Source organism: Crocodylus siamensis, chromosome 5, assembly GCF_052110815.1.
Source record: "Crocodylus siamensis isolate JL-2025a chromosome 5, ASM5211081v1, whole genome shotgun sequence".
NCBI lineage: Eukaryota > Metazoa > Chordata > Crocodylia > Crocodylidae > Crocodylus > Crocodylus siamensis.
The window spans coordinates 134,670,905-134,698,356 of record NC_143399.1 but is presented as its reverse complement, the minus strand read 5'-3'; the positions used below and the strand labels follow the sequence as shown (position 1 = coordinate 134,698,356).

General features: G+C 42.1%; 1 protein-coding gene across 6 annotated transcripts in view; it reads left to right on the top strand.

Moving 5' to 3' along the window:
* The window catches only part of NEK11 (NIMA related kinase 11), a 195,823-nt gene that overhangs the window by 132,559 nt on the left and 35,812 nt on the right, over nucleotides 1-27,452 (top strand). For all 6 annotated transcript variants that reach the window (XM_090046394.1, XM_090046397.1, XM_090046399.1 and 3 more), the window contains 3 exons: nucleotides 2,424-2,569; nucleotides 11,286-11,346; nucleotides 23,461-23,557. In XM_090046394.1, the coding sequence (XP_089902520.1) occupies nucleotides 2,424-2,569; nucleotides 11,286-11,346; nucleotides 23,461-23,557 (304 nt within the window). The remainder of the gene's footprint in view (nucleotides 1-2,423; nucleotides 2,570-11,285; nucleotides 11,347-23,460; nucleotides 23,558-27,452) is intronic.

The following is a 27,452-nucleotide window of genomic DNA, read 5'->3' as shown; positions in this document are numbered from 1 at the left end:
ACCCTTTTTGTACCTGTTTGAATGCAAGCTCATTGAATGCCAATTAATCAGTAATATGATTGTAAATACTAATTTAGGCACTGTAAACATGAATTCCAGGATACAAATGTTAAAGTATAGAGTACAGAGTAGCCTTTACAGTGTTAACTTTTGATGATTGACATTTATTCACTTCTGTAAAACAATACAAGAGTATTGTTTTTCAGTCATGAATCACAAAACTATAAAGATTAGTCTTATACTTTTTCAGAGTTCATTCTTGCATGATACTATTGAAGGAACTGGTATAACTGGTATAAATCAGTGTGAGTACATGTATGTGTTTGAGAACTGAAGTTATTAAAATAAAAAAGGAAAAATATTCCATGCTCAGTACTTTAAATCCCAGGTAATAAAGGAGGACTAAAACCTAATTTTACATTTTCAAAGCCCTCACAAATTTTTCAGGAAGAAAAGGTTCCCATAGTTATTTCCTAGTCTTGCTGAGGCCCTATGATTTCTTGGGGGGCTAAGTGCATATTTCCACATCCCAAAAAATATAATTCAGAATAAGTGTCTTCAGCCCGTGCTTTAAGCTTGGCATTTCAAGATGAATTGTTGCTCTTTGTTCTAGGTCTGCCTGACTCAGAAGACGGGGGGGCTGATTCTGTCCTTAACTCCGGTATTATTCAGGCATTATTCCTTTGATGATGATGGAGTTACTTTGATATAATACCGGTGTCAGTGAGGTAGAAATCTGTGAAAAACTCAGTGAAAAAGTTAAAGAAAAATGGAAAAATCTGTTGCAGAATCTGTAATGTTACATCATCTAGAGGTAGACTGGGGAAAAGGAAAGTAAGTAGCTAACATTAAGAGTAGGTTCCATGTCATTGTAAACTAGCCAAACTCACGGCCTGATGTATGCAAGTTGAATCTATAAATCATAAAACGTACTATTTTTAATCCTTTGAAAATGTTTTGCAAGTGGAGAAAGGACAGGGATGTGTGGCAAAGTGGGGTCCCTGGCTAGCCTCAGGGCTAGTTTCCTCTGGAAAACTGCCTCTGGACACGCCACCCATATGACTCACCCACCACACCTTGATGGAATATAATTAGGTTGTTAATTAAGGTGGGAGGCTGCCCATTTTACACCCTGATATTGCAGGAGCTATCTGTAGCTCCGTTCCACCCCTTCACTGTGGCCCCCAATTTGGGACCTTTGGCTTCCGTAAGCCCTGGCCCTGTCTCAGGCCAGTCGGGACCCTGAGCTTCTTCGCTCATCATGGGCATTCCTCGTGGTGGGCCCCTGGCCCTTTTGACCCTTCCGGTCCTGGTCACAGCATAGACCAGCTGAGTGCCTCGGTTGGGTTTTCACATCCTGCCTGCACTTAGGGATCGCGGTCCCCCATTCCCAGCTCAGGTGCTCCTGGAAGTGTGCCTGACCCTGCAGGGTCACTCCCCCAGCAGGCTCAGGCACGTCCAGAAGCTTACCTGGTCTGCCCTGCTCTGATATTATATGGCCCACCCAAAGGTGAGGGGTGGGGTTAAGTTTCCCCTACTCGCCTTTCACCAAGGTGGTAACTGGCTTGGCATTTCCTGGGGGCTCCCACACCACTGAGAGCCCCACCAGGCCACCCACTCCTGGCAGGGTGCAGTTTTAGGTTATGCCCAGGGCCAGGAGCCTCCAAACCATCCCCTACAGCTCCTGCCCTTACCTCCAGGCTGTTACAAGCAGCCTTGCAGGAAGGCAGTGTTACTGCCTGGCCTGTCAGCAGCAAACTACCCTGTTTATATAGGCAGTCATGGATCTAAAATGGCTGCCGCAATTAAGCACCTGCTGGCTGTTTGGCTCGGCCCTTAAAGTGGCAGGCACCAACACTGCCCTGCCAAAAGAAGTAATTATATTTTTGTGTAATATATCTCCTATGCCTTACCTTTATTCTTTCCAATGATGTATGGAATGATTCCGACATTCATCTAATTTGTTTTGCCTTTTAATTTAGCCATCTTATTTACCACAAAATAAGCAAGTTGGAATAAATCAAGTAGTGACTAAATTCACCCCTCTGTAACACAGGTATAACCCAGTTTGTGTCATTTCAGCCAAATTTACTCTGGTATATATCACTATAGATCCACTGAGGGCCATAATTAACAGAACTTAGTATGATTCTATCCTTTTGACAGAAACAGTTTTAACAGTACCTTTTTGTCACTAATGGCATGACTCTGGTCAGATTCTACTGTCTGATTTTTTTAAAGGATCCATTGCCTTGTAGGTGATATGAAAATACCTTGTGTCTTTTTAAGTAAATGTATGTATATGCAGAGAGAGAGAGATGTTTATGTGTATGTGTGTTTATATACTCATCAACTTTTAAATAACTTTTGTAACCTTTTCATATAGTGATTCCTATAAAATCTATACTCTTGTTTCATTCCAGAGATCCCTGAAGATCCACAAATTGCAGAAGCATATTATAATGATGAGTTTGATTCTTGCTCAGAATCAAGTGAAGAAGAGGAGAAATACAATGAAGAGGACGAGGGTGCTAAAATATCTGAGTCTGTCTCCAGAACAAATCAACAGGTAGATTGTGTTCCTGTGTGACAATAGCATATGCCTGTGTGCTATTTTTTATACTTGTTTGTAAAGCAACAATCAGCATAATACACTGAGTGCCTGATCCTGAGAAGTACTGATCAATTACAGTTCCCACTCATTTTACTGAGATTGTCAGTGCTAGAAACCTATCAAAGTTAGGTCACATGTATGTGCATTTATAAACCATCCAAATAGAGAGAGTATTCTGTACCTCTTTAGGATTAAGGACAAAAGTACTTTAGGGACCAAGATGTAATTAAGTAATGTCACATTTGGAAATGGATCTTAGCCTCATAAATCATTAGGAGCTTTTGAAAATTTGTTGTGTACCTTCACTCTGTGTCTTGTATGCCTCTGATCTATATACAGTCTGTTTCTAATTTATCATGTTAATCAGTTTGTTTTTTATTGTAAACTCCTTGGGACAAACATTCAAAAAACTTCAGTCTAAATTAATTGAATCTTTTCAGGTTAATCTAACTTGGCTAGGCTAAACCAGTTTGTAAGCATGCAGACATCCCACTGGACTCAAAAAATGAAGGCATATGCAAGCAGTGGCCCAGGCTAGAAGCTGGGGGGCACTAAAGCGGCCCTCCCTTCCCTTCCTCAGTGCTGAGCTGAGGGGGCGTGTCCAGGCCCCAGCAGGACTGGGGAGGGGTCATCTGTTCCCCCGCCTCCCCTCCCCCCCAGCAGCCCAGTAGGTAATGTTTATCACCCCTAACTCAGTGTTATCAGCCCATTAAGAAAACAAAGCCTCTCTCCATTAGTTCAAGCTCTTCTTTAACAACTTTTCCAAAGAAGGACATTAAGCTACCTGTTGATTAGCTCCAAAAAGCCTGTCTGCCTTTGTCTTCTCACACAGCATAGACCATAGCCAGCATGTGGTCTACTAGCTAATGCTAAGAGGTATCTGTGTAAAGCAGAGGGGTGGGAGGGAACAATTCCTGCTTAGCAGGAAGAAATCAGACAGATGCCTGCAGTCTCTGCCAGAGCTCCAGCAAGGGAGCAGAGGGATGGGGCCAGCCCTGCTGTGGAACAGAGAGCCCTGCCCAGCTCAGAGAGCATGTCAAGATGCTGGGGGAGTCTGATTTATCTTAATCCAGCAAGGGGTCTGGGACAGACATTGCATAAACTGGTTTCAGCCAAATCAGGTGAGTCTGATACTACATTCAACCAGGTTTATCTCAAACTGGTTTCAGTCATTTTACAAACTGGTTTATGCACACTAAGCATCTGTTCTGTTACAGGTTTAAACCCATTTCTGATCACTTAAACCGGTTTATAAGTAATGTCTGTCTCTAGCCCTTAAGAAAGGACTGTGACTTCTTTTACTTCTTTAGGGAACAATATGTATCAATGTTGCTCATCAAATTTAAGTAACTTGTAACTATGTGAGGTAGTAATTGCCCCAATTTTTGTTTGTTTGTTTGTTAAGGCACAATTAAATGGTGGTTTTGTGTAAGGAAGTATAATTGTGCTTGGGAATGAGGCAGTTCTTCTATCCATTACACTTTGACTTTAAAAGCTTACTCAAACCAATTTCATTTTTAATCTGGAAATATCTAGTTAATCAAAATAAACCAAGTAGCCATTCAGATTAAACACAAAAGAGGCTGATAGGGCTTCAATAACATTTTTCTTCAAAGGAAGTTAAGGAAAAAAGAAGGTAATATTAAAAGATAGCTTAGGCAGTGTTTAGGACTATAAAAATAGCATTTGGACAGGTAGATGTATCTTTAAAAAAATGAAACTCCTTGCTGCATTGTCTTTATTACAGCTGTATGAAAATATAGAAGCAGTTTATTGTTTCTATTAAAAGTGCAGTGATCCTATAAAATGATAATCAGTCAATCAAAAATCAGTTGCATAGTTCATGGAATGGTTTTGATGCGATTATACAGACCCTGCAGTCTACACCTCCTGTATAGACTGAACAAATACAGTTACTTAAAAACCCCACCATAATATACTCTTGAAATACATTATTACTCACTTTCATTATCCCTTATTGTATTTCGTCTCTCTGGTAGGCCTTTTTAAAGTGTTCATTTAACTTGCATCCAGATTGTCATAGAGTTGTATCATTAAGTGTCAATCAATAATGTTTTTGAACATGTAGACAGCAACTTAGAATTAGCAAGGTGGCTGATACAAATAGAATTCTTAATAATGCAGAGTAAATTAGGTATTGGCAGTCAGGTTTAGGCAGAATAACATCTAGTCGCTTGTTTTAGTGAATTCCAGTTTGGTGACAACAATAACTAGTGTTGGAGGTGGGAGGAATATTTCACTGATGTCTCTTTTCAGAATTTGATCCTTCACCTATGTATGTCTTTATGTATGCACGTTGTGAGGAAAACAAATCCTTTCAACATTACAGGAAGATTCATAGGTATGATGATTAGAGCACAAATACTTTTTTAGAAATGCCTCTATCAGAGAAGTGACTAGCTTTCTTTAGTTTTCCCTTGTTATAGCACCTTTATTGAGGCAGAGGCTTCTCCTTTTTTATGAATATTAATACAAATCTTTCATTTTCCAGAAAAAGTTACCTCTCTCTGGCTCCCCCCTACACACCCAAAAAAAGGAACCATCAAACACAATATTTAATTTTCTTAAGTGAGGAGCTCCATATTGGGCCTGAGCTCTCTGATGTCTCTTATCAACTTTTTAGGGGTTTAGCTAACATCTAATTAAACTAACAACTTTCACATTTTTTGGGTAGAATTTGCCCTGCTAATAACCTGCAGGGACTTCTGCTCTATTGATTCAATGGAAACACTCCCATCAACTGCAGTGAGAGTAGAATTGAACCCTAAATGTAGTTTAAAGTTCATTCTGTATTATTAGCACTCTTGATTTCTTCAATGTAGCTGGTAAAAAATACAGTCACAAATGAAGCCCTTGGAACTATGCATTAGAAAGATGGCATTATAATGAATGTAGGGGGGTAGTTAGGAAGGCCAAGGCCAAGGCAGAGATGGATCTGGGGCTAGTTTCCCAGATTAAGGACAATAAGAAGTCCTTTTTTAAATACGTAGGGGGTAAAAAGAAGGTCCCAGGTAATGTGGGGCCCTTGCAGTACGCCATGGGAAACTTGGTCGTCACACCAGACGGCAAAGCTAACATGTTTAACAATTTCTTTGTCTCCGTCTTCCTAAGTAGGGACCAGAACAGCCACCTCCCTGCTGGGCCCCCCCTTGGGCCATGGGGGAGGCACACCTGGGCCACGGGTTAGCGAGGATTTAGTTAGGGAGCTTCTGGAGGGGTTGGACGTATTCAAGTCAGCCAGCCCGGATGATCTCCACCCTAGAGTTCTAAAGGAACTGGCCAAGGTCATTGCAAGTCCCCTGGCACGGCTTCACGAGCACTCGTGGTGCTCTGGTGAGGTACCGGAGGACTGGAAGAGGGCCAACGTGGTCCCCATCTTCAAAAAAGGCAGGAAGGAGGACCCGGGAAACTATAGGCCAGTTAGTCTCACCTTGATCCTAGGCAAGCTGTTCGAGAAAATTATGCTGGCACACATCCAGGAGGGGCCAGCAGGGGACTGCATGCTTAGGGGCAACCAACATGGGTTCATCAGTGGCAGGTCCTGTCAGACCAACCTGGTGGCCTTTTACGATCAGATCACCAGATCATTAGACACAGGGGTAGCAGTGGATATAATCTTCCTGGACTTCCGGAAGGCTTTTGACACTGTCTCTCACCCTGTTCTCATTAAGAAACTGGGGGGCTGTGGTGTAGACACCCACACAGTCAAATGGGTCGCCAACTGGCTGGAGGGCCACACCCAGAGGGTGGTAGTGGATGGGTCCTTCTCAACCTGGAAGGATGTGGGCAGTGGGGTCCCCCAGGGCTCGGTCCTCGGGCCCGCACTGTTCAACATCTTCATCAGCGATTTGGATGAGGGGGTAAAAAGCACTTGTTCAAATTTGCTGATGACACCAAGATGTGGGGGGACGTGGGCACATTGGAAGGATGCAACAGGCTACAATCAGACCTAGACAGGTTACAAGGGTGGGCGGACAAGAATAGGATGGGCTTCAACACAGACAAGTGCAAGGTGATGCACCTCGGGAGGAACAACTGGCACCATGCCTACAGGTTGGGGAACTCCCCTCTTGTCAGCACGGAGGCGGAAAAGGATCTGGGGGTCATCATTGACTCCAAGATGAACATCGGCAGTGTGGGGAGGCAGTCAGGAAGGCCAACCGCACCTTGGCATGCATCCACAGATGCATCTCGAGCAGGTCCAAGGAGGTGATCCTCTCCCTCTATGCGGCACTGGTCAGGCTGCAGCTGGAGTATTGCATCCAGTTCTGGGCACCACACTTCAAGAGGGATGTGGACAGCATGGAGAGGGTCCAGAGGAGGGCCACTCGTATGATCAGGGGACAGCAGGGCAGGCCCTATGAGGACAGGCTGCAGGACCTGAACCTGTTCAGCCTCCAAAAGAGAAGGCTTAGGGGGGATCTTGTGGCCTGTTTCAAACTAGTCGGGGGGGATCAGCAGGCATTGGGGGAGTCACTGTTTCCCCGAGCACTGCCAGGAGTGACCAGGAATAACGGTCACAAGCTGGCAGAGGGTAGGTTTAGGTTAGATATCAGGAGGTGCTATTTCACAGTCAGGGCAGCTAGGGTCTGGAACCAGCTTCCAAGAGAAGTGGTGCAGGCTCCTACCCTGGGGGTGTTTAAGAGGAGGTTAGATGAACATCTTGCTGGGGTCATTTGACCCCAGTATTCTTTCCTGCCATGGCAGGGGGTCGGACTAGATGATCTGCTCAGGTCCCTTCCGACCCTAGACACTATGAAGCTATGAAACTATAAAAAATTAGAGTTGGAAGGCACCTCAGGAGGTCATCTCATCCAACCCTGCGCTCAAAGCAGGACCATCCCCAACTAGATCATTCCAGCCAGGGTTTTGTCAAGCCAGGCCTTAAAATACTCCAAGGATGGAGATTCTCTAGGTAACCCATTCCAGTGCTTCACCACCCTCCTAGTGAGAGAGATTTGCCTAATATCCAACCTAAACTTCCCTTGCTGCAACTTGAGATCATTGCTCCGTGTTCTGTCATCTGCCACCACTGAGAACAGTCTAGCTCATGAGCCGGGATCCTGGTTTTCTCTGACAAAAAAAAAAATCCCCAATATTTTGATTAAAACAGTAACCCAAAACGCACATTTTTCGTGATTAAAATTAAACACCACTAATAAATATATATAGTAAATATAAATATATTTATATTTAATATCTGTATATTAGTGGAGTTTCATTTTGATGATGGAAAAATATAGATTTTGGGTTACTGTTCTTAATCTGAAAATTGGGGATTTTTTTATCAGAGCAAGCCAGGATCCCGGCTCATGAGACACTGAAGCAACTTCATTCTCTTCATTGTCTCAACAGGACCCCAAATTCTTCATTTTCCTGACCTTTATATCTTTGCAAAGTGAATGCAACAATGCCTCGCTTGTGATTTAGCTGCATTTTATAACCTCTTTGTACACACAAATTACCCCAACAAAATGTAGGCTTAAAATCTGCTGTTAGGTTGATGTTCACAGTGGGATTAGAATATGACCCTTACTGCAATATAAAATTTTTCATGCACCCGATTATACTCTTCATTATGTGCATGAAGAGGCTCCAAGATGACCATTTCCCTCCTATGTGGGAAAGTCTGAATTCATCTTAGAACTGCACAGACTACCATGGCACAGATTTGGGGACTGACTGAATAAGGGACAGTGATGTGGCAAGTGGCTCCCTAAGTACATCGTGGGCATTATACATGCCCCTTTTCACCTAAAGGAGTGGAGCAGGGTCTACAGAACAGGCGTGCATATTGGCTGCAAGGTTCAATGGTTTGCCTCCACCTGAGTTTCTCTGCACAAAGCCACTTTGCTCAGGTTTTGGGTAGAAGGAAAGGTGAAGTTCACCTTTAATGAATGTAACAATTACTTTTCCAGACTCCTTACTCTGCCACTGTCCTTTATTATGCCTTTTTTCAACGAACTCTGGTTTTCTAATTTGATGGGATCTAAATAGGAAGAAAAAGAGAGGAATGTGAAAACTTGCTTTAAAAACATCAGCAATTTTTTGATGTTCACTGAGGGTGTTATGTTGGCTTTGATGTAGTTGAGGTGATAATGGGCATGATCCATTTCAGCTAATCATCTTGATTTTTATGTTTTTCTTTAATGATAGTAATCGTAGAGGCCTTACCTTCTATGATTTTTAAAGAAAGAGTCTAGTAATTGAGCACAATAGCTACCTATTTTAAATTCTTCAGTTTTAGGTGTCTCCTGAGACTGTCAAACTGTCTCATCTACTGAAAAATCAGTACAGCTTCATTGGCTTCATCAGAGGCTATGGGTGCTGGCAGACTATATGCTGTCAATCACACACGAAATGCTCCACTAGATTCTGGAATGACTTATTGCGATTTGAACATGGTTCATTACTTTTACATTTAAAAAGTCTTTGAATTCTTCCACACTTGCTTCTATTCATAAAAGAATCCATGTTCATCTGTAAGAAACCCTTATTTTTCTTCCTTCAGGGCTTTGCTTTCTGCAAAGAGGATGTACTTGTTATATTGAGAGCTGATTTGAGACAGCTATCTTGAGGAAAAATTAAATTGGAAACAAGATGCGGGTTGCTTTATTTCTCAGTATAGTTATTTGGTCCTAGGTATGACCGTAAACTGCATCCAACTGTAAGGCCTGCTGGCAATATGGTGGGGCTACTCGTGGTGGGATAAGTCCTACAAAATACCACAATGTTGCAACCTCCAGAGTAAGGTGAGTATAGGGTGCCTCAGAACCCTAGCCCCCACTGCCTTGGTTGGAGAAAGGCTAAGGGATATCACCCTGACAGAAACGCAACCTCACTGAGGCTTGAGGCAGTCAGAAACAATTTTTATCTATTGCTCTCTGGCAGAAGCTACAGCCATTAAGGCACTGAACATCTGGACTTGGATTAGCCTTTAAATTCTCTTGCAGTGGTCTAAAGTGGAACATGGTAGGTCTTGGGCAGCCTCCACTCCTCCATACTCTTACGTAGGCATTTGCATCAAAGGTCTTGGTGTGATGGTTGCAGGAGTCGCTACAAGCAGGTTCATCAGGCACCTAACTAGACCTCTTATGCATACACCATAATTCAGAGGTGAGGGTTGCCTACTAAAAAAAATAGCTATTTGAAGTCAATTGTATGCTACTCAGTTGCATCACACCCCAGCTAGCTGCATCTAGGTAAAACTTTCAATGCCTTTTATTCAGTAAAATTTTTGTATCATTTTAAATATACTTCTTGTCCGTTCAATTTTTATAACCTTTTAAAAAATTTTTGGAGACTGGAAATTTCACCTCCCTGCTCCCATGTGGGTGTATCTAGTTTGGTTAGAAGTATTAAGCTGTTACCATTTTAATTTTCACTCTGAAGAAATTATTTGAAAACTGGTCCTTGAACTCCCACTGAAAAGACAGTTCAGTGATATGAGGGTTGGGAGTTTCTCTTCCTGATGTCTCTTTTACCACCATATGCCTGAATCCATCCTGAAGAGATAGTATAGTGAAGTAGGAAACAGAGTGGACACCCTGTTCATTTCTAGACTTGAACATTTGAAGTGATCCCAAAATGTCAATAGAGGTAGTTAGTCATGTTAATTTGAAGTCAGGCAGAAGACAGGGCAGGCAGGGTGGCATTTTTACATATGTATGTGTTGCAGCTCCAGACGGTTTGAAACAAATACAGTTGTATAAGTGGTGAAATGCACATCAGTGCTGAGAAAATGGTAGTGGTGCACTTTTGAATTAAAACACCTCGGAGGTGCTTTAGTTCAAAAGTGCATCGCTGCCATTTTCTGTGCGCTAACATGCATTTCAGCACTTATAGAACTGCACATGGCATAGTGCAGGTCACCTCAGCTCACATGCAGAGCAGACTTGATTAATCGAGTCTGCTCCGAAGTGGTGGATATCCAGTGCATCCTGGGGAAAAAAAGTACGTGTATGAATGCTAATAGAGACCAAGTGATTGAGAGGCATGAGCTTTTGTTGGCAACAACCTACTTTTTCAAATGCTGATGTGATGGTATCTGATAAAGTAGGTTGTTGCATATGAAAACTCAGGCCTCTCAACCACTTGGTCTCTAAGGGTGCCTATACATGAGTGTATAGGCTGTGTGACATGCTAGAATTCCAGTATGTTAGAGCAGACTCAGTTAGTTGAGCCTGGTGGCAAGTACTGCACTCCAGCAGCCTCCTGCATCTCATGTACCAGCATCCCAATACTTTAAAATGGTAGCGAGGGCACTTGAACTAAACCTCATTGAACTTTGGCAGAGATTGCACACATGTTAACAAGCATATATTCTATACTCAACCTGCGTGTGTGCTTTACATGTTTTCAATTCTGTTAGGCAAGTGACAGCAGCATATGTTATATGGAGCATTGCCCAAAACTTGATGTTTTAGAAGAAAAAGGTAGAAAGTGGCCTTGATCAGTGGATTCAGAGGTTTTGTTTTGTGTGTGTGTGTGTGTGTAAATAAAATTTGAGGTTACAGCTTAGAAGTAGGACTACTCAGTATTGTAAGTGCTACCCTTGTGTAGTGTTTGCAGGATCATAACTGTAGTGCAGGATGTTTAACATTCATACTTGCTCTAATTCTAATGTTCTTTCTCACTCTTGTACCAACAGGACAGTGATGTTGAGGCAATGGTCATGTATTTGGAAAATGTCCTGAATAACAGCTCTCTAGGTGAGATATAATGTCTCTTCCCCAATATTAATAGTAATATTTAGTAAAAGTATGTTGGAGTATTTATGGGTTCTACTCGGCTTATCCCCTTTTCAATACAACAATTTTAAAGTTACTTATAAAAGTGGGGATTTTTTCCTTGAAAATGGCTTCTGTAGTCATCTGTACAAAATTGTACATGCCATCAAACATAAAACTGCACATTGTTCTACTACCTGGTTATGAGATAGATATTAAATACTATGGGTAGAAATAACAGAAGTGACACTGTGAAAACTGTATACAATAAAGAGTTTTTGAAAAAAAAAATATTCGTCTTTGGAAGAGGAATTGAAAAAACACAGTTGCTTCTTCCGTTCCTTCTTTAAAGACACATATTCAAACCAATCATATATATAAAAGCAGATTGCTTTCTTTTAGGCCAGGAAGGAGTAACAATGAAAAGTTCAGTTGAATATAGAAAGATGATAGACCTGAACAAGGCAGATTGAAATGTCTTTATTGCTGTAATTCTTTTAAAGCAGAGAAAAGGTTTTGGCGTGTGAGTAAGAAAACCTTGCTTTAAAGTTTATTTTTAAAATGGTCCACCTTTGATTCTTCTAAAACTCAATAGTAAGTTGTTATCAGAGATGAGAGAAAGGCCAAGCAAAAGAAAAATCATGCCATGTGAAGTAATGAAATAGTGTATAAATATATTCTGATTGAAGAAAGGAACAAAAATATGTTCGTGATATCTTACAAGTCACTGAATAATTTTATAGATGTCCTAGATTTTAGCATAAATAATGAGCAAAAAGCAATAAAAATAAAATGCCTTTTTTAAACATAATGATTGATGCAGAACTGGAAAGAAAATGTGTTTGTTTCAATCTTCAGTGAATTTATACAGCTGAAAGCCTTAGTTTCATGTTATATTCTGAAAGTAAGAATCTAAAAGTAAGTTGTAAAAGAAGGAAGCATATTTAACTGAGATTGACATTATCCTAATCTCTAAAGAACACAGGATCCATTTTTATTTATTTCTGTACAAGACAAATGTGGGACATGAATTCCTGAACAAATAGAAACACTGCTAAGTTCTTTTATCTCATTTAACATTTAAAATACCAAAAAAAAATCTCGATTTCTTCTAGCATGGATGTAGCTATATAAGCAAAGCTGTGCTTTGTACCAATATAGACACCCAAGCAAACTTTCTACTGTCAAAAGCACAGTTTTTCTGGTGTTTTTCCATTTACAGTAGCAGCTTCTGTTAGCATAGCTAGGTTGAACAGGGATCCTGTTTCTTTACATTCTTAACCAGTATTGGCTCTGGAATTAGGACCCAGTTGCCTTGTTCTGTGTGGGGGAGGATGGGCAGAACCCAACCCTCACACCGACCATGACCTTCCGATTTGATAATAGGCAAATGTATTGATACACAGTGATAACAGAAAAGAAACAATACAGGCAATGAAACAATTCTGTATATCTACCAATCCTAGGGCTGTCATCACAACCAAAGATGTCTGGCCAGGATGCAGGCTTCAATCTGAAGGCTCTCTCTTAGGTGTCAGATGTCAGCAGCCTGGATGTGGGATACTGAGGCTGCCTCCCCCTTCCCTCCAAGTGGAGTAGATGAAATGGAGGCATGCCCTCTGTCCATAGTGGCCTCAGGGACCCCTCTCAGGGAATGGGGGCAGAAAACCCTCTCAGGGACCCTCTCATGGAGGAGGACAGGGAGGAGGATGCTTTGTTACGCTTTTGTATTCTCATTCCCTCCTGATGACTCTCCATCCATGGCTATCACTGATTGGTCACTCTGTGGTGTTCATACTGTCCGTGCTCTGTTTCATCAGTACATTCCAAGTGTTGCCGGCACAAGGTGCCCGAGGGAGGCAACAATTGGGTTCGTTGCCCAGTGTGCGTCGCGCCAATAAACACACTGGGGGGAGAAGCAGACAGAGTTTATTTGAGCTCAAGTAAAAGGCGCAGGGAGACTGTATGGTCTCAAATCCTGCGCCCCTAGCCCTGCAACAGTATATTTTTATACCCCGGTCACTCCCAGCAGTAATTTTCCACTAGTTCCTGACTTTTCTACTGCTCAAAAGCCTGTTCGGCCGACAAAATGGGAATTTTCTGGAATATAAGTACAACATTCGTTACCAATTAAGGCACATACTCCACCTTGAGAAGCTAAGACATAGTCTAGCGCTTGTCTATTCTGAAGGGATAACAACCGAAGTTGGTAAATCTCAGAATTAAGGCTCTTTTCAATAGTTAAGGTGTCATTAGCAAATTTTGTAAGAAACACAGAAAGTTGACGATACAGCTTGGCTAACTGGCCCACTCCATACAACGGGAGAAGGATCATGCCAAATCTGTCTTGTGATGAATCCAGTTCTTGTGTCCGTCGACCTTTGCCGCTGTGTGGGAAACTAGTAGGACAGTGTGAGGTCCTTTCCACTTCTCTTGGAGGGGCTCATCCTTCCAGGTACGAATGAGCACGGAATCCCCTGGCTGTAACGAGTGGACTGGAGCATCCAGCGGAAGAGGCTGCAAGTCTTTAGTGTACCTATAGAGAGAAGAAAGAACAGCAGACAGAGAGCACATATATCGTGACAAAATATTACATCCTATTTCCCACTCCCCTGCTAGAACCGGCGTCCCGTTCATAGGCCATGCCCTTCCAAACATAACCTCAAAGGGGCTAAGCCCTAATCTTCCCTTGGGGAGGGCACAGATGCAAAGCAGAGCAAGGGGCAAAGCATTGGGCCATCGCAGAGAGGCCTCCTGGCAGATCTTTGATAGATGACGCTTGAGGGTCTGATTTGTACGTTCTACTACACCACTAGCCTGCGGTTGTCATGGAGTATGGCGTTTCCAGGGGATCTGTAAGGCATCTGAGATGTTTTGGATGATCTTTGAAGTGAAATGTGTTCCATTGTCAGATTCCATCCACTGGGGAAGTCCGAAGCGGGGAATAATCTCCCGGACGAATTTTAGAGCTACAGTTCTGGCTGTACAATTGTGACACGGAAAGGCTTCAGGCCATCCGCTGAATCGATCTACTATACAAGTGTGCTGCGAGTTGCCAAGCAGTGTCAGGGGTGTAAACTTGATTCACAAAAACCTAGAGGGTGTTTATACATGTGCTGTGGAAGTGAGAAGGGGGGCACTTTAATTAGAGCAGGTCCGAGAGCTACTCTAATGAAAGCCCCCAGAGTCTCTTGTGTGTAAGTGTCCCCACACTTAAAAATGGTGGCAGGGTCACTTTAACTAAAACTTGTTTGATGAGCTTTATTTAAAGTGTCCCCGCTGCCATTTTTAAGCACGAGGTTGATGATACATAAGACGCTGGAGTCTGCTGGAGCGTGTTAATTACCAAATTACCATGCTCCAGCAGACTCGATTAACTGAGCCTGCTCTGACGCTCTGTAATGACAGTGCATTGGAGCAGCCTTGCTGCTCATGTATAGGTGCCCAGAGGTTTCAAACAGGCATTCGTAATGTTAAAAACATTCTGACCTGCTGTGGTCTTTCTAAGTTCTTTGCTCTATTTTTTTATAGGCTTAAAAACAAGAGAAAATTAAATGCTGGCATTTTTTGAGGGGTGAATTGGGTTTATTGAAGGACACTGCTGGCATGTCCAGCCAAGTGCGTATGTGCCTCTTGCAACATCTCAAAGGAGTTTGAGATGCCGCAAGATGCGTGCCGGGGACAGAAAGCATTCCCTGCGCTGCATATTTGCAGCGTGGGCTCAAAATTTTGGTACCTGGAAATCCAGGTTTCAAAATAAAACATAGGTGAAAAAAGCAGGGTAGAGCATGGTCCCTGACCACATCCTGAGGCAATCCAGGAGTCAGTCCTCCAAGGGAGATGCTTGGGTTTCTGGCCACAGTGTCTCTGTGGTGCTTCTGCTGCCCCAGATGCTGTCACAGGCAAGTTAGGGACATGGGATGGGGGGTATATAGGGGTGGGTGGATGTCAGGGGGTACGGGGAGTGGTGGGGAATGTTGGGGGGTGTGGGAGTGGAGGGGGGCATGTGCAGTCTGTGGGTGGGTTGGTGGAGGGGTTCAAGCAGGGGCTACCACATGCCTGCCCCCCAACCCAGACCCTGCAGCACCGGTGGCAGCAGCCAGCAGGGCTGTGGCCAGCAGCAGGCACAGCCGGGGGCAACACGGCGCTGTGTGACCTGAGCTCTATACATGCTGAACGGACCTGGCCTGGCCCACTAGCACACGGCTTTCCCAGTCCAAAGCTGTGCACTATCAGCCTGAGCTGGGCTGGGTCTGTTCAACATGTACAGAACCCAGGCCACGCAGTGCCATGTTCCACCAGCTCTCTCTCTATGTATATATATATAGAGAGAGAGAGCGGGGTCTTTTGTTCTAATTGTGGAAGAACATGGATTTTGGGGTATTGGTGAATTTGGCATGCTGCTTCAGCAGTCCATCTGGCACAAGGGGTAGTGTCCACAGATACCAATTAGGTAGGCCCCAGAAGCTTCTGAGAGCAAGTAGCCCTGAGCTACTTGCCAGGGCAGGTCTTTATAGTGCTGGGGCCAGCACAGGTGCTGGCCCCAGGCTCTAGCTTCCCTTGGTTGCAGATCTGGGAGGAGTTGGGCAGGGTTATTTTGCTCCAAGTGGCACAATTTGTCCCACACCCAAGTGCATGTCTGGGCACATGCGCTGACGCAAAAATCCCCAGCTCAAGTTTGTGCCTCTCCTATTTGAGCTGCTGCAAGCGCACATGCCTGCATGTGTGGACGTGCCCCTCAAGTCCAAAAAGAGTGAACATAACTGATGTAGAGCAAGATGGTGCCTTTTTATGTTGTAGTATTGCAGTATTAAACTCAAATTGCTGAAATACATCTGAACAGTCCTGTGCTGAAATGTAATAAAAGCTAAAGCTGTGTTAATAATTAGGTTTGTATAATTTATTCAAAACAAATATATGTGATAATGAGGGAAGAGAAATTGCCAGCATTCCTTTTATCATTACTTGTTCTGTGCCCACTGAGGGTCATTAAATATTTCTTTTCTTAAGCTCTTCAAATATCAGTTTATGAGGCCATAGAAGATGACAACTGTCATTTAATATAAACTTCCTAGTATGCATCTTAATTAGAAGAGTCACTTAAATAAGAGCCTTCTTTATGTACACTTTGAAAACTAGACACTTCAGGATTTGGAATCAAAGAAAGAAGGGCTTGTATTATAAAGAAAAGGGATAAAAAAACCCAAGACCCTAGCATTTCATTTAATTAGTTTTTGGTCATGCTTTCCATTTAGGACTAGCAAAGGAATTAAGGTGTATTATTTAAGGAGGTTCTTTACAATAGAAATATAATGTTTTCTGGGATAATATTTATTTTCTGTGACAGATCCTTATATTAAAGTTTTCTATGCTACATTTTGTGACACCTAAATAAAACATTTCAGTAAAGTGGGAAGATCAGTAATAGCTTCAGTCAGATCTCCAGTGCTTTTCCTCTTACAGTAAGTCCACCTCACAACTAATATCTAAACCTATACTGGAAAGTATTTGGAGTACAGTCAATATTTTAATGAGCATCAGTAACATAATAATTAGATGTGGGACTCTTTGCAAACCCCCTTCCTCCTAGTTTTCTTGCCTTTGTTACATTTTTGTGAATTTTGAGTATGGTCCCTGTTTTTTATATGAAGTTCACAAAGTAAAGTGTCTAGCTTAAAAGAGCAAATAGAAGCTTGCAGATAGCATACACTTACAGACATGGCATACATTTAATGACATTAGAAAGAACTCTCTGAAATTAAATGGATATTTCTGAAAGTAATATGAATTTTGCATAAACACTAAGAATCAACAGAAATCTTTTCTGTGGACCTGTTTTTAGAAGCAGTTTTATTTTTTAAGCACGGTAGGAATAATCACCTTCCTACTATTGCCGTAGAATTGGTGTATGACCAATTAATAAAATTAAATATATACAAGTCAGCGGGACCAGATGATCTTCATCCGAGAGTGCTGAAGGAGCTGGTCAAAGTCATTGCAGAACCCCTGGCGAAACTCTTCCACAACTCATGGCGCTCTAGAGAAGTCCCTGAGGGCTAGAAGAGGGCCAGTGTTGTGCCGAGAAATGTAAAGTGCTCCACCTCAGGACGAGCAACCCCCACCACACTTACAGGCTTGGAGGCACCAAACTGACTAGCACTACGAATGAAAGGGACCTGGGGTAATAATAGACCACAGTATGAAAATGAGCTGGCAGTGCAATGCTGTAGCCAGCAGGGCAAATAATACTTTGGCCTGCATCAATCCATGCAGCTCCAGCAAACCAAGGAGGTGATTCTTCCCCTCTACTCAGCACTGGTGAGACCACAGCTAGAGTAATGTGTCCAGTTCTGGGCACCACACTTTAACAAGGACACGGACAAGCTTGAGAGAGTCTAAAGAAGAGCCACCTGTATGATCAGAGTCTTAAAAGGCAAGCCATATGAGGAAAGACTGAGGGATCTGGGACTCTTCAGCCTAAGGAAAAGAAGGCCAAGAGGGGACCTGGTAGCAGCTTACTGCTACACTAAGGGAGTACATCAATTGCTTAGTGAGCAATTGTTCACCAGGGTATCCAAGGGGAAAACCAGGAATAATGGCCAAAAACTCTTGGAAGATTGATTCAGGCTCAATATTAGGAAAAACTTCTTCACAATCAGGGTGTCCAGACTGTGGAATAAGCTCCCGCCAGAGGTGGTGCAGTCACCTACCCTGGAAAATTTCAAGAGGAGACTAGACAGTCACCTTGCAGGGGTCACCTGATCCCCAGTAATCTTTCCTGCTTGGTATAGGGCTGGACCTGATGATCTTCTGAGGTCCCTTCTGGCCTTGCAATCTATGAATCTATACCATGAAGCATATCATAGTTCTTAGAGAACACCTAACTATTATATACCTTTCTAAGCTGATAAAGGCAGTGACAGTGATAATGCAATAAATATGCTTCTCTCTTTCAGGGTATAAGAACCAAAAGTGGTGACTTACAGGGTAGTTTAAGAAGGTGAAATTGTGGTTGTTTGGAAGTAAACCCCCCCCCACCCCCTTGATTTCAGTGAGATCAGGATTACCCTCAAAGAGATTTTCTTGTAAACATAGTAATAATTCAGTAAAATTCAATGCTCATTTTAGGTTTCCTTATTGCTGCCTAAAGAGTAGATTTAAAGTGGGACTGGACACAGTGGAACATTGTGCCTATGCTATAGAAAAAAAAGGAAGGGAAAATGTGTATTGAAAAAGTAGAGAAGGGACAGAAAAGACCTACAAAAATCAATGGATTTGGAAAACCTGCTTATGGTGAAACATGTAGGGAGTTTAATCTATTTAGATTAAAGAGGGAGGAGGTTGGAGGCATTGTGTGATCACTTTGTATCAATAACTGCAGAAGAAAAAGGTAATTGCTTCCTGAGGATTTTGCTAATCCTGCAGACAAAGGGATAACAAGATCCAGTGAGTAGGAGTTGAAGCTAGAAAATTTCAAACTAAAAATAAGGTGCAACTTTTTCAGTGACAGCAATTGAATTGTGATATACCTCCAACACTCAAGGTCTTTTTAAATCAAGATCAGAGGCCATTCTAAAAAAAATCCTCTCTAGTCCTATATATTATAAGGCTGAAGGCAGAAATAATTGGGTGAAACTTGCTGTTATATGGGAGGACTAACTAGTTGATTTTAATGTTCACTGCAAACTAAAAACACATGAATATAGGTAAATGTGGACCAGAGGATTTAGCACAATGGACATCCGCTGTCTGTTCCTACCACCCGGTAAAATGGGAGAGAATTAGTCACAGAGGCTCCTGCTGTGTGACACGAAAACAAAAAGTTCTTTCACTTTTTGGCCCCTACAGACCATTGCAGCATTGGGCTGGTTTCAGGGGAGATAACCTCTTAAGTAAAGTTAGAAAGTGATTGTCCTACGGTTTTGAAATGTCAGCTTTGTCATTGATTTATTTAATTATTATATAGCAAATCAGTATTGACTTCATAGTATTAGAGGACAAATAACTATTTGCATACTTATTTATCTTTAGTACAGCCACTTTTTTCCTGACTTATTGATGGACAAAATGAAAAATATAATATTAATCAAATCACTGCTTAAAAGGAAAATCTGATTAATATAAAAACCCAGTAGTATAGCTTATGAATCACCTTGGTAAAAGTTGGGGGACATTGTCATGCCAACAGTGGAAAAGATCTCCACTGGTTTAACTGAAAACTTATTTTTAGATATAAATGCCCCTTTATAGGACACTACAATGTGAAGTGGTTGCCTAAGCTGCACAATACCCAAAGGATGATATTTAATGGAGAAGAAGATATTAGTTTGTGTTTTGAGAATAAATTTTGTTTGGCCAACTGCCAATATGGAGAGAAGGCAAAATAAAAATGATTTAGCTTGAATTCCCAGGAAATCAAGAAGGATGTCTTTAATAATGAAATGTCAGACCAAAAGAAGCTGAAGTATTGTAGCAATAAATAGGCTGAGGCAACTAATGCATGGAGAATACGTTAAGCTTTTACCACAAGAATATATTCTGTAATACTGTTATTTGCAAGAATTTAGCTGGGACACAGAGGCTAATTCTGTTTTGTGCTAGAAAATATGCCATTTGTTTATTTTTTTAAACCACAAGTGCTTAGGACATTAGTTTGAGATTGTACTTGGAATGAAACAATGGCACTCATATGATACTTGGAGCACCAAGGCTCCTAGTACTTTATGAGAGCTTTGGTTTTACAGAGAGGAGTCCCACCAAATAAACCATCTCTATCATTTATGTAATAATATCTGCAATTGGCTCTGAGTAGTCCAACCATTCTTTCTTAGGAAATTGTATATTAATACAGCCCAAGATTTCATAGATTTCATAGACTTCAGGGCTAGAAGTAAGGGCTTGTAAGATCATCGGGTCCAGCTCCCTGCCCAAGGGGCGGGAAGTCCGCTGGGGTCAGAGGATCCCAGCAACTTAAACATCCAAATATTTCTTGAAAGTGTCCAGAGTAAGTGATTGCACCACCTCCAGTGGGAGCTTGTTCCAGGCCTTGGGGACTTGGACAGTAAAGAAGTTTTTCTTTATGTCCAGCTAAAAATGGTCTTGCAGGAGTTTGTGACTGTTGGACCTTGTCATCCCCTGGGGTGCTCTGGTGAACAGGTGTTCTCCCAGATCCTGATGCATACCCCTTATGTACTTATAGGCTGCCACCAAGTCACCCCTGAGCCTGCACTTCTCCAGATATGGACACTTGTGCAAAGTGCTTGCATCATGTTGACCAAGCAACTAGGAATATACTTACGTGGTTCTGCCATCCTTTGGACCTCTATAAGGACTAGTGTAGGGAAATAACTACTTTTAGAAGTAGGGTGCAGATTTTTAATTAACAAGAAACAAGTGAATGATCTATCACTGTTTTAAATTGTATGCACAAAACCAGAACCTTGTTACATGTAAATCTTCAGGTACCAGTCATGTGTCAATCAGTAGCAGTAGGGGAAGCAAACCTACTTTTTGGCTAATCATGACCAGATGAGTAAAAGTGTTTTTGAGTAACTGAATGTGCCATTAACTCTCTACTTAAGCATCTTCAATAGTCCATAATTTTTACTAATCTGATGATCCTTCACCAGTGATGGTGAAGATGATTTTCTCATCTTTCTAATGAAATTGAGATTTTTCTAATGCTGAAGATAATGTGAATTGGAACAGTACTTCAAAACATATTTTTCTGATTCCATTCCAGTTCAGTAATAGTCCAATTTTAGTGGCCAATACCATGAAAACTGTTACAAATATAGCTGCAGCCTGTCTGAATCTCAACTTTTACAGTGTATCTCTAGTACAGAGGTGGGTAAAATACAGCCCGTGGGCTGAATCCAGCCCACCAGGCCATTCTATCCAGGTTGTGGGGCCCCTAAAACATTTATAAAATTAATATTAATCTGCCCTCTGCTGCCTGTCAAAGATGACAGGAGCCAGGGGCACTAGGACCCAGGCGAAGCCATGGCAGGCTTGCCCCGCCCCCCAGCCAGAAGCCCCTGCCTATCAGGGCTTTCTGGCCTGGGACCATGGTAAGATGGGGGGGAAGGGACAGGAAAGTAGGGAAAGTGGCAGCAGGAGTAGTGGGGGTGGAAGCAAGCGGCATGCAGGAGTGCAGGGCCTGTGCTGGTGTCCCAGGGCCAGCACTACCAGGACCCAGAGTGGGGCGGCAAGAGTGCAGGGCACAGGCTGGCAGAGGTCTATGGAGCTGAGCTGGGCTGTGCCAGCAGAGAAAGAGGGGAGCTGGCTCAAATCCATAGAGCCCCTGCTGGCTGTGACCCCATGCTCCTGCTGCCCCACTCTGGGCCCCTCCAGCATGGGCCCTGCACTCCTGTCCAGCTGCCGCTTTCTTCCGTGCACCCACTTACTCCCAGTCCTACCTGCCTCAGCCCCACAGTACAGATGGGGATGAGCACGAGCAGCCCAGACCCCACATGCCCTGCACTCACTCATCCGGGCTGAGCAGCAGTGGCAGGGAACAAACTGGTGCTCAGCGCAGGGTAAAAACGCACCCCCGTTCCCTGTTGTCGGCACTTCCAGCTGTAGCTGCCCAGACCCCACACAAGGCTGTCCTGCCTCTCCGCTGCATCACAGAGCAGAGAGTAGGCACAGGCAGCTCCATGTGGGCTCCGGACGACTGCCGCAGGGAGCACCAGCCATTGGGGGGGGGCACTTTTCTCCCGTGTTGAGCACCAGTTGTTCCCCACTGCTAGGGGGTCACCAGCCTAGACCCTGGAAGCGACCTGGCCCATCACTCAGGACTCGAGGGGAGCTGGGGCCGAGATCAGTGAAGTGGAATTCAGATCTCCTGATCATCAGTCTTGCAGCTCCTGGTTCTTTCTCCACACCCAATTCCTGTTCAGGAATGCTACAAACACTGCTTTCATAAGTAATTCCTATTCAGTCAATGAGCTCGCACATAATAGAAAACACTATACGTAGTAATAGGGGGGGATTTGGATACATAATATCTGGGATGCATAAACTTGTTTTCTGTTAAAATTGATGAGAGCCAGGCTTGTGTATTTGAGGAAAGAATTTGTTACATTCTGCATTCACACAAAAATAGCTCCATTACAGCCGACATTTTTTTTTGTTTCTGCAGTGAAATACAAGTGCTGAATATGTGGTAATACCTATATAACACAGTTGGCCTACCTTGCAAGAAGAGACTAAAAGGGCTTGTTTTGTTTAGATAAGCAAAACAAAGGCTGAAAGGATATGTACATGTGTTCTATAAGTATAGCAGGGGAGTAAAACTAGGGAGGAAAAAAATAGTTAAGCTAAAAGAGGACAATGTTGGCACAAGAACAAATGGCTATTAAGAATAAATTTAAACCTCAAAATTAGAATAAGAGCTGTGAGATTCTGGCACAGCCTTCCAGTAGGACTAGTCTGGGTCCTAAAAGCTACTTTTAAGATGGCTCTTGATTAGTTTATTAAGGGTGTATGGTTGATTATGATGGTAGCAGGGGATTGGACTTGATCACTGCTTGCTCCTTTTCAGTCTTACATTTCTATGCTCCCCTGAATTGATGTCATAGTGCTTTGCAAATATTAACTAATTAAGCCTTTTGGCATCTCTGGTAAACCCTTCATTCACTACAGCAGAATGGTGCCATGAGCACAACATTACCAGTTTTCCATCTAATCAAGCCAAAAGAGAAACCTGATGGTCAGGAAAAAATATCTTATTTCTATAAATAAATGCAAGAAAATAAAGAGAAAAACAAATCCAAAGTACATTTTTTGTTTAATATTTTTCTCTGTCCAAGTATCTCCCCGAAAAGGGCGAAAGCCCTTTTTATATGAAGTTTGTGTAAACTACATTAAATGAAATAACTGCACTACTTCTTGTACTTTTAATCTGCAAATCTGCTTGTCTTTCAGAAATGAGTTATTTTAATGTTCATTTAATAATTCATTTTTAATTACTGTGGCATTGCCTGCCTTGTGATAAAGGTGAATTGCCTCCCTTTTTCTGGTTGCCCTTGAATCTGCAGTAGCACCGATGAGATAAAGGTGAATAAGGTTGTGCATCTCTGCATTGATTTGTAGGCACTGGGACTGTCATCAGAGTGGCTCCAGTAGTGCCCCAGGGATTCAGAGTGATCAACAACACCATGGCTGTGACCAAGCTGAAACGCATGAGGGAGTAAGTAGCATATTTATGTGACAAGAGTATCCAGATAGAGATGACACTTTTGAATGACAATAAAACAGACTAAAACAGACTGACAGGGTAGGAATGGCTCCCCAGAATATTTCTTACAATGAAATGCTCATCTGCACTGCGTGAAGGTGAAGGATTTACTGTTGCTTCTAAATGTTTCTCTTGTTGTCTATACAATCACTGTCACCTTTTCTAGGAGCATAGTTTGTCTTCATTGCTGTCTGTGTCATTCTGAAGTTTCCTAGCTGCATTATCCCAAATCCCATAAACTAGCTAACGTTGTTCATGCGCACATCATGTGCTCTCCTTTGCTTCCACCTCTCTATTTATTTCCTCATTCCTGTGTCACAGGCCAGCTGGGCACTGTGAGTATATCAACTTAGCCACTCGGCTATTTGGTTCGGGATCGAGGAGGCAGAGCTGGGAGTAAAACAATGGCAAATTTATTATAGCTTACACACACACACAACAGTTAACAGAGAAATAAATGCAATAAGCAGATAATGCAGTATTAAAGAGCTAATAGTAAATAATAACAGATAAATAGACCAATCTGTCGCAGGCCAGCTAGGCACTGCGAGAATATCAGCCCTTGGGCTGTTTAAAACAACAAATAGACGGACATGGGTTGGCAACTTATCAGCAGTCCCTCAATGCCAGGTGTGCGCCAGATAATTCCAGCAAAGTCAGGTGTCCCCAATCAATGCTGTCCGAAGGATTACCAGGGAAGGTCCCTTGATCAGGATCCGATCCTCACTTACACCGGGAGTCTGGAGTCCAGGCTTGGAACAGCAATTTCCATCCTGTTCCCTCTTTTTCCCTGTTGGTCACCTGATGCATGCGCTTTTTATATCTAGTCTTATGCTAATTTGCTGGCCCTAGGGCCATTCACAATCTTGTTTTATAGCTATTACCGTATGGGATTAAAAGGTATTAAAATTATTATAAAAGGTTACTACCCAGACTTGGGTTTATCCAATATCAAATTGCAATACAGCATCTTCAGATTTGAAATTAACATTACCCCACCTAAATCCAGCCCCTCTAGAACTCTCTGACTATGCCTTTTTGAGATGTCCTTTCCTGGAATGTGCTGGATAAGCTAGGCAGTTGAATCCAGTTTTTATCATCATCAAGGCTAAATTCTGTGTAAGAAAGAACTGTTAGGTCAGCTAATTTCACAGCTATAGCTTTGTCTTTGAGGCCTAGTCAGTTCTACAAACAGTTACAAGTTATATTTGTGGGTTACAAAAATACAAGCTTTATATTAAACAAAAGTTCCAAATGCCTCTAAGAAGCACATATTTATTGCTTATTAATTTCTTTGGTTTTGGCTGTCACATTCCTGGAAAGGATTTGTTTTCCTATGGTCTTGCAGTGATTATACCAAATGTTATTGCTGTAGACTGGGATTTTCCAGGGTAACTAGAAGGAAGCAAAAGGAAATTGCTTTGTTCCTTTTGGGTCCTGTGAAAATCCCAGCTGGAATAACGATTTTACCTCCTTAATAGAGCACAGGTCTGTAGCTTCCCTTTTTAACTATATACTAGTTAAAATATATGACTTATCTGAACTTAGATTTATTATGCTTCTATCTAGATACTGTTTTGATGCTTTATATTATTTCATAGATCAGAACTTGGCCAGGACTTTAGAGAGTTTAGCTGATTTTCTTAAATTGTGAGCTCTTCCAGAGAGGGACAATGTTTTCCTGTGCAGGTGGACAGTGCCTTGTGCATTATAGGTGTTACTGGAATACAAACAATAACTACAAATAATTAACCGTAGTAATTCTTTAACTGAACTCTTTGTCACAACAGAACTGAACCATGATAGCACTAATGCTAATCACCACTTAAAACATTCCACTCCACAAAAAATGAAGTGTAGTCATGGACCTAAGAGAAGCACTCACCAAATACCTGACTTACTGATGCCACTCTGGACCAGTTGAGGACACTTGAATTTTTCCAACAATCCTAGAGGCAGCACCTCCCCAATATTTTACTTCCTGCCTTGGCTATTGCAGTGAGGCTTAGTCAGCTTAGCCAGTCTGATTCCTTCTTCTTGATGAACATTTTCCTAAGTGAAAGTATGTATCGTACTATGCCACTGGCTCAGAGATGGGTACATTTAGACAATAATCTCATTACCAGATTTATCCTGGAATTATGTGGAGTTAAACTTGCGCTATTAAGAGAGACCCATCTTTCATTTTTATCTGAAAGTTACAGGACTATGTCAAATTACTATATGTGCAGGAGATTTGGAATCCCGCAAAAGTTGAAGTTTTTGGAGTATTTCTCCCTGGCAGTTTTGCAGAATTCTTGAATAGCAGTTGACTGCAGACACAAGGACCTGGACCCGGTGGCCCAAGAAACTGTTTCCAGTTCCATGTTACATTTTCTCTTGAAGATGTTATTACTTGCTGTGTGGTAACCTTTTGAACTTCATGGTCACTGCTTTTAAGGCACTATTAAGCCAATTGCATTTAAACCCCAATTTTCAGCAATTTATATTTGTCACTTCACATGATTGGCTATGTTATACTATGCACAATATCAAGTAGTTCAAAATACTCAGAACCTTGTATCATGGGCACCTCATGGAACTTAAAAGTAGAGGGAGAACCGTTGAGAGTACTGTTGCATACTAGATTGAAAACATACTCCAGAAATATTTTTTAAAATACCTGAATACTTTGATAAAAATCTTGATTCATCATTTATACTACAGCTACTCCTTGCTTAACATCGGAATTATGCTCTTGAAAAATGTGACTTTAAGCAAAACAATGACGTGAATCGTTACGTCACAGTAGTTACCAACTAGCAGGTGGCGGCCAGACAATGGTATAACCAAACATTGTGTGACTTTAAATAAGTATGTTCTCTAATAAATCAGCAACCTAATAATGAAACAACGTTAACCGGGATGACGTTAAGTGAGAAGTTCCTGTATGTGCATGTTACACTGGCAAAGTGAATAAAGATGCTTTTTTGTAAATAAAAACAGACCTTTTTTTAGAAATCATAGAAACCACTTAATTGCCTAGATATCCAGAATTCATGCTCAGTTATAGCACTCCAGGGACTTTCATGCTTTATGAGCTGTTCCCCTTCCCTTGGTCATGCACACAAAGGCTTGAAACAGGAGATGCAGATGGAAGGAAAAGGCTGACAATTGCACACATACAAACACTCACATCGATCACAGCCACCTGTTCCCATGGACATTGTGCATGTAGATTATGAAATGGGGAGGAAGCATAAGGAACATCTCTGCTTCCAGAGGAAGCATAGGGAACATGACTGCATAGGGAAGGGGCAAGACCGGGTATCCGGTGTCTTGTGCACTCCTCACAAGCTTACAGAATGCAAGCCAATGCTGCTTAGTTAAAATTGCTAGAATTCAGAGATGTGACTTTCAGTTTTGGTTAGGAAATTGCAAACTTAGAGACCTTAGAACTGTGATTTTGCTGTTGACAATCTCCAATAGAAAAGAGCAGCTGTATACTTTGTTCTCAAAAAACTCAGAAAGTTTATACAGAGAACTTTTTAGGAAACAGTAAGAATGGTAAGGAGAGTATGGAAATGTAGTGGAATCCTCCTCACTATTACATTTCTGTGGAAAGAGAAGCATTCCAGTTAATGATCCATACTCTTATCAGTCAGTTATAAGAATATATTAATATTATATATATTATATAAAGTAGAGCTAACTTATAAGTGGTCAGGGGCTGCGTGCCCCTTGGGCCACACTAGTAGAAGCTGCACCAGGAAGGGCCATGGGCCCCAGGAGCTGCATGTCTGCCTGCTGCTGCACTGTGCACCCTACCCCTGACCCTGCTGTTGCTCCCTGCACCTCACTATCACAC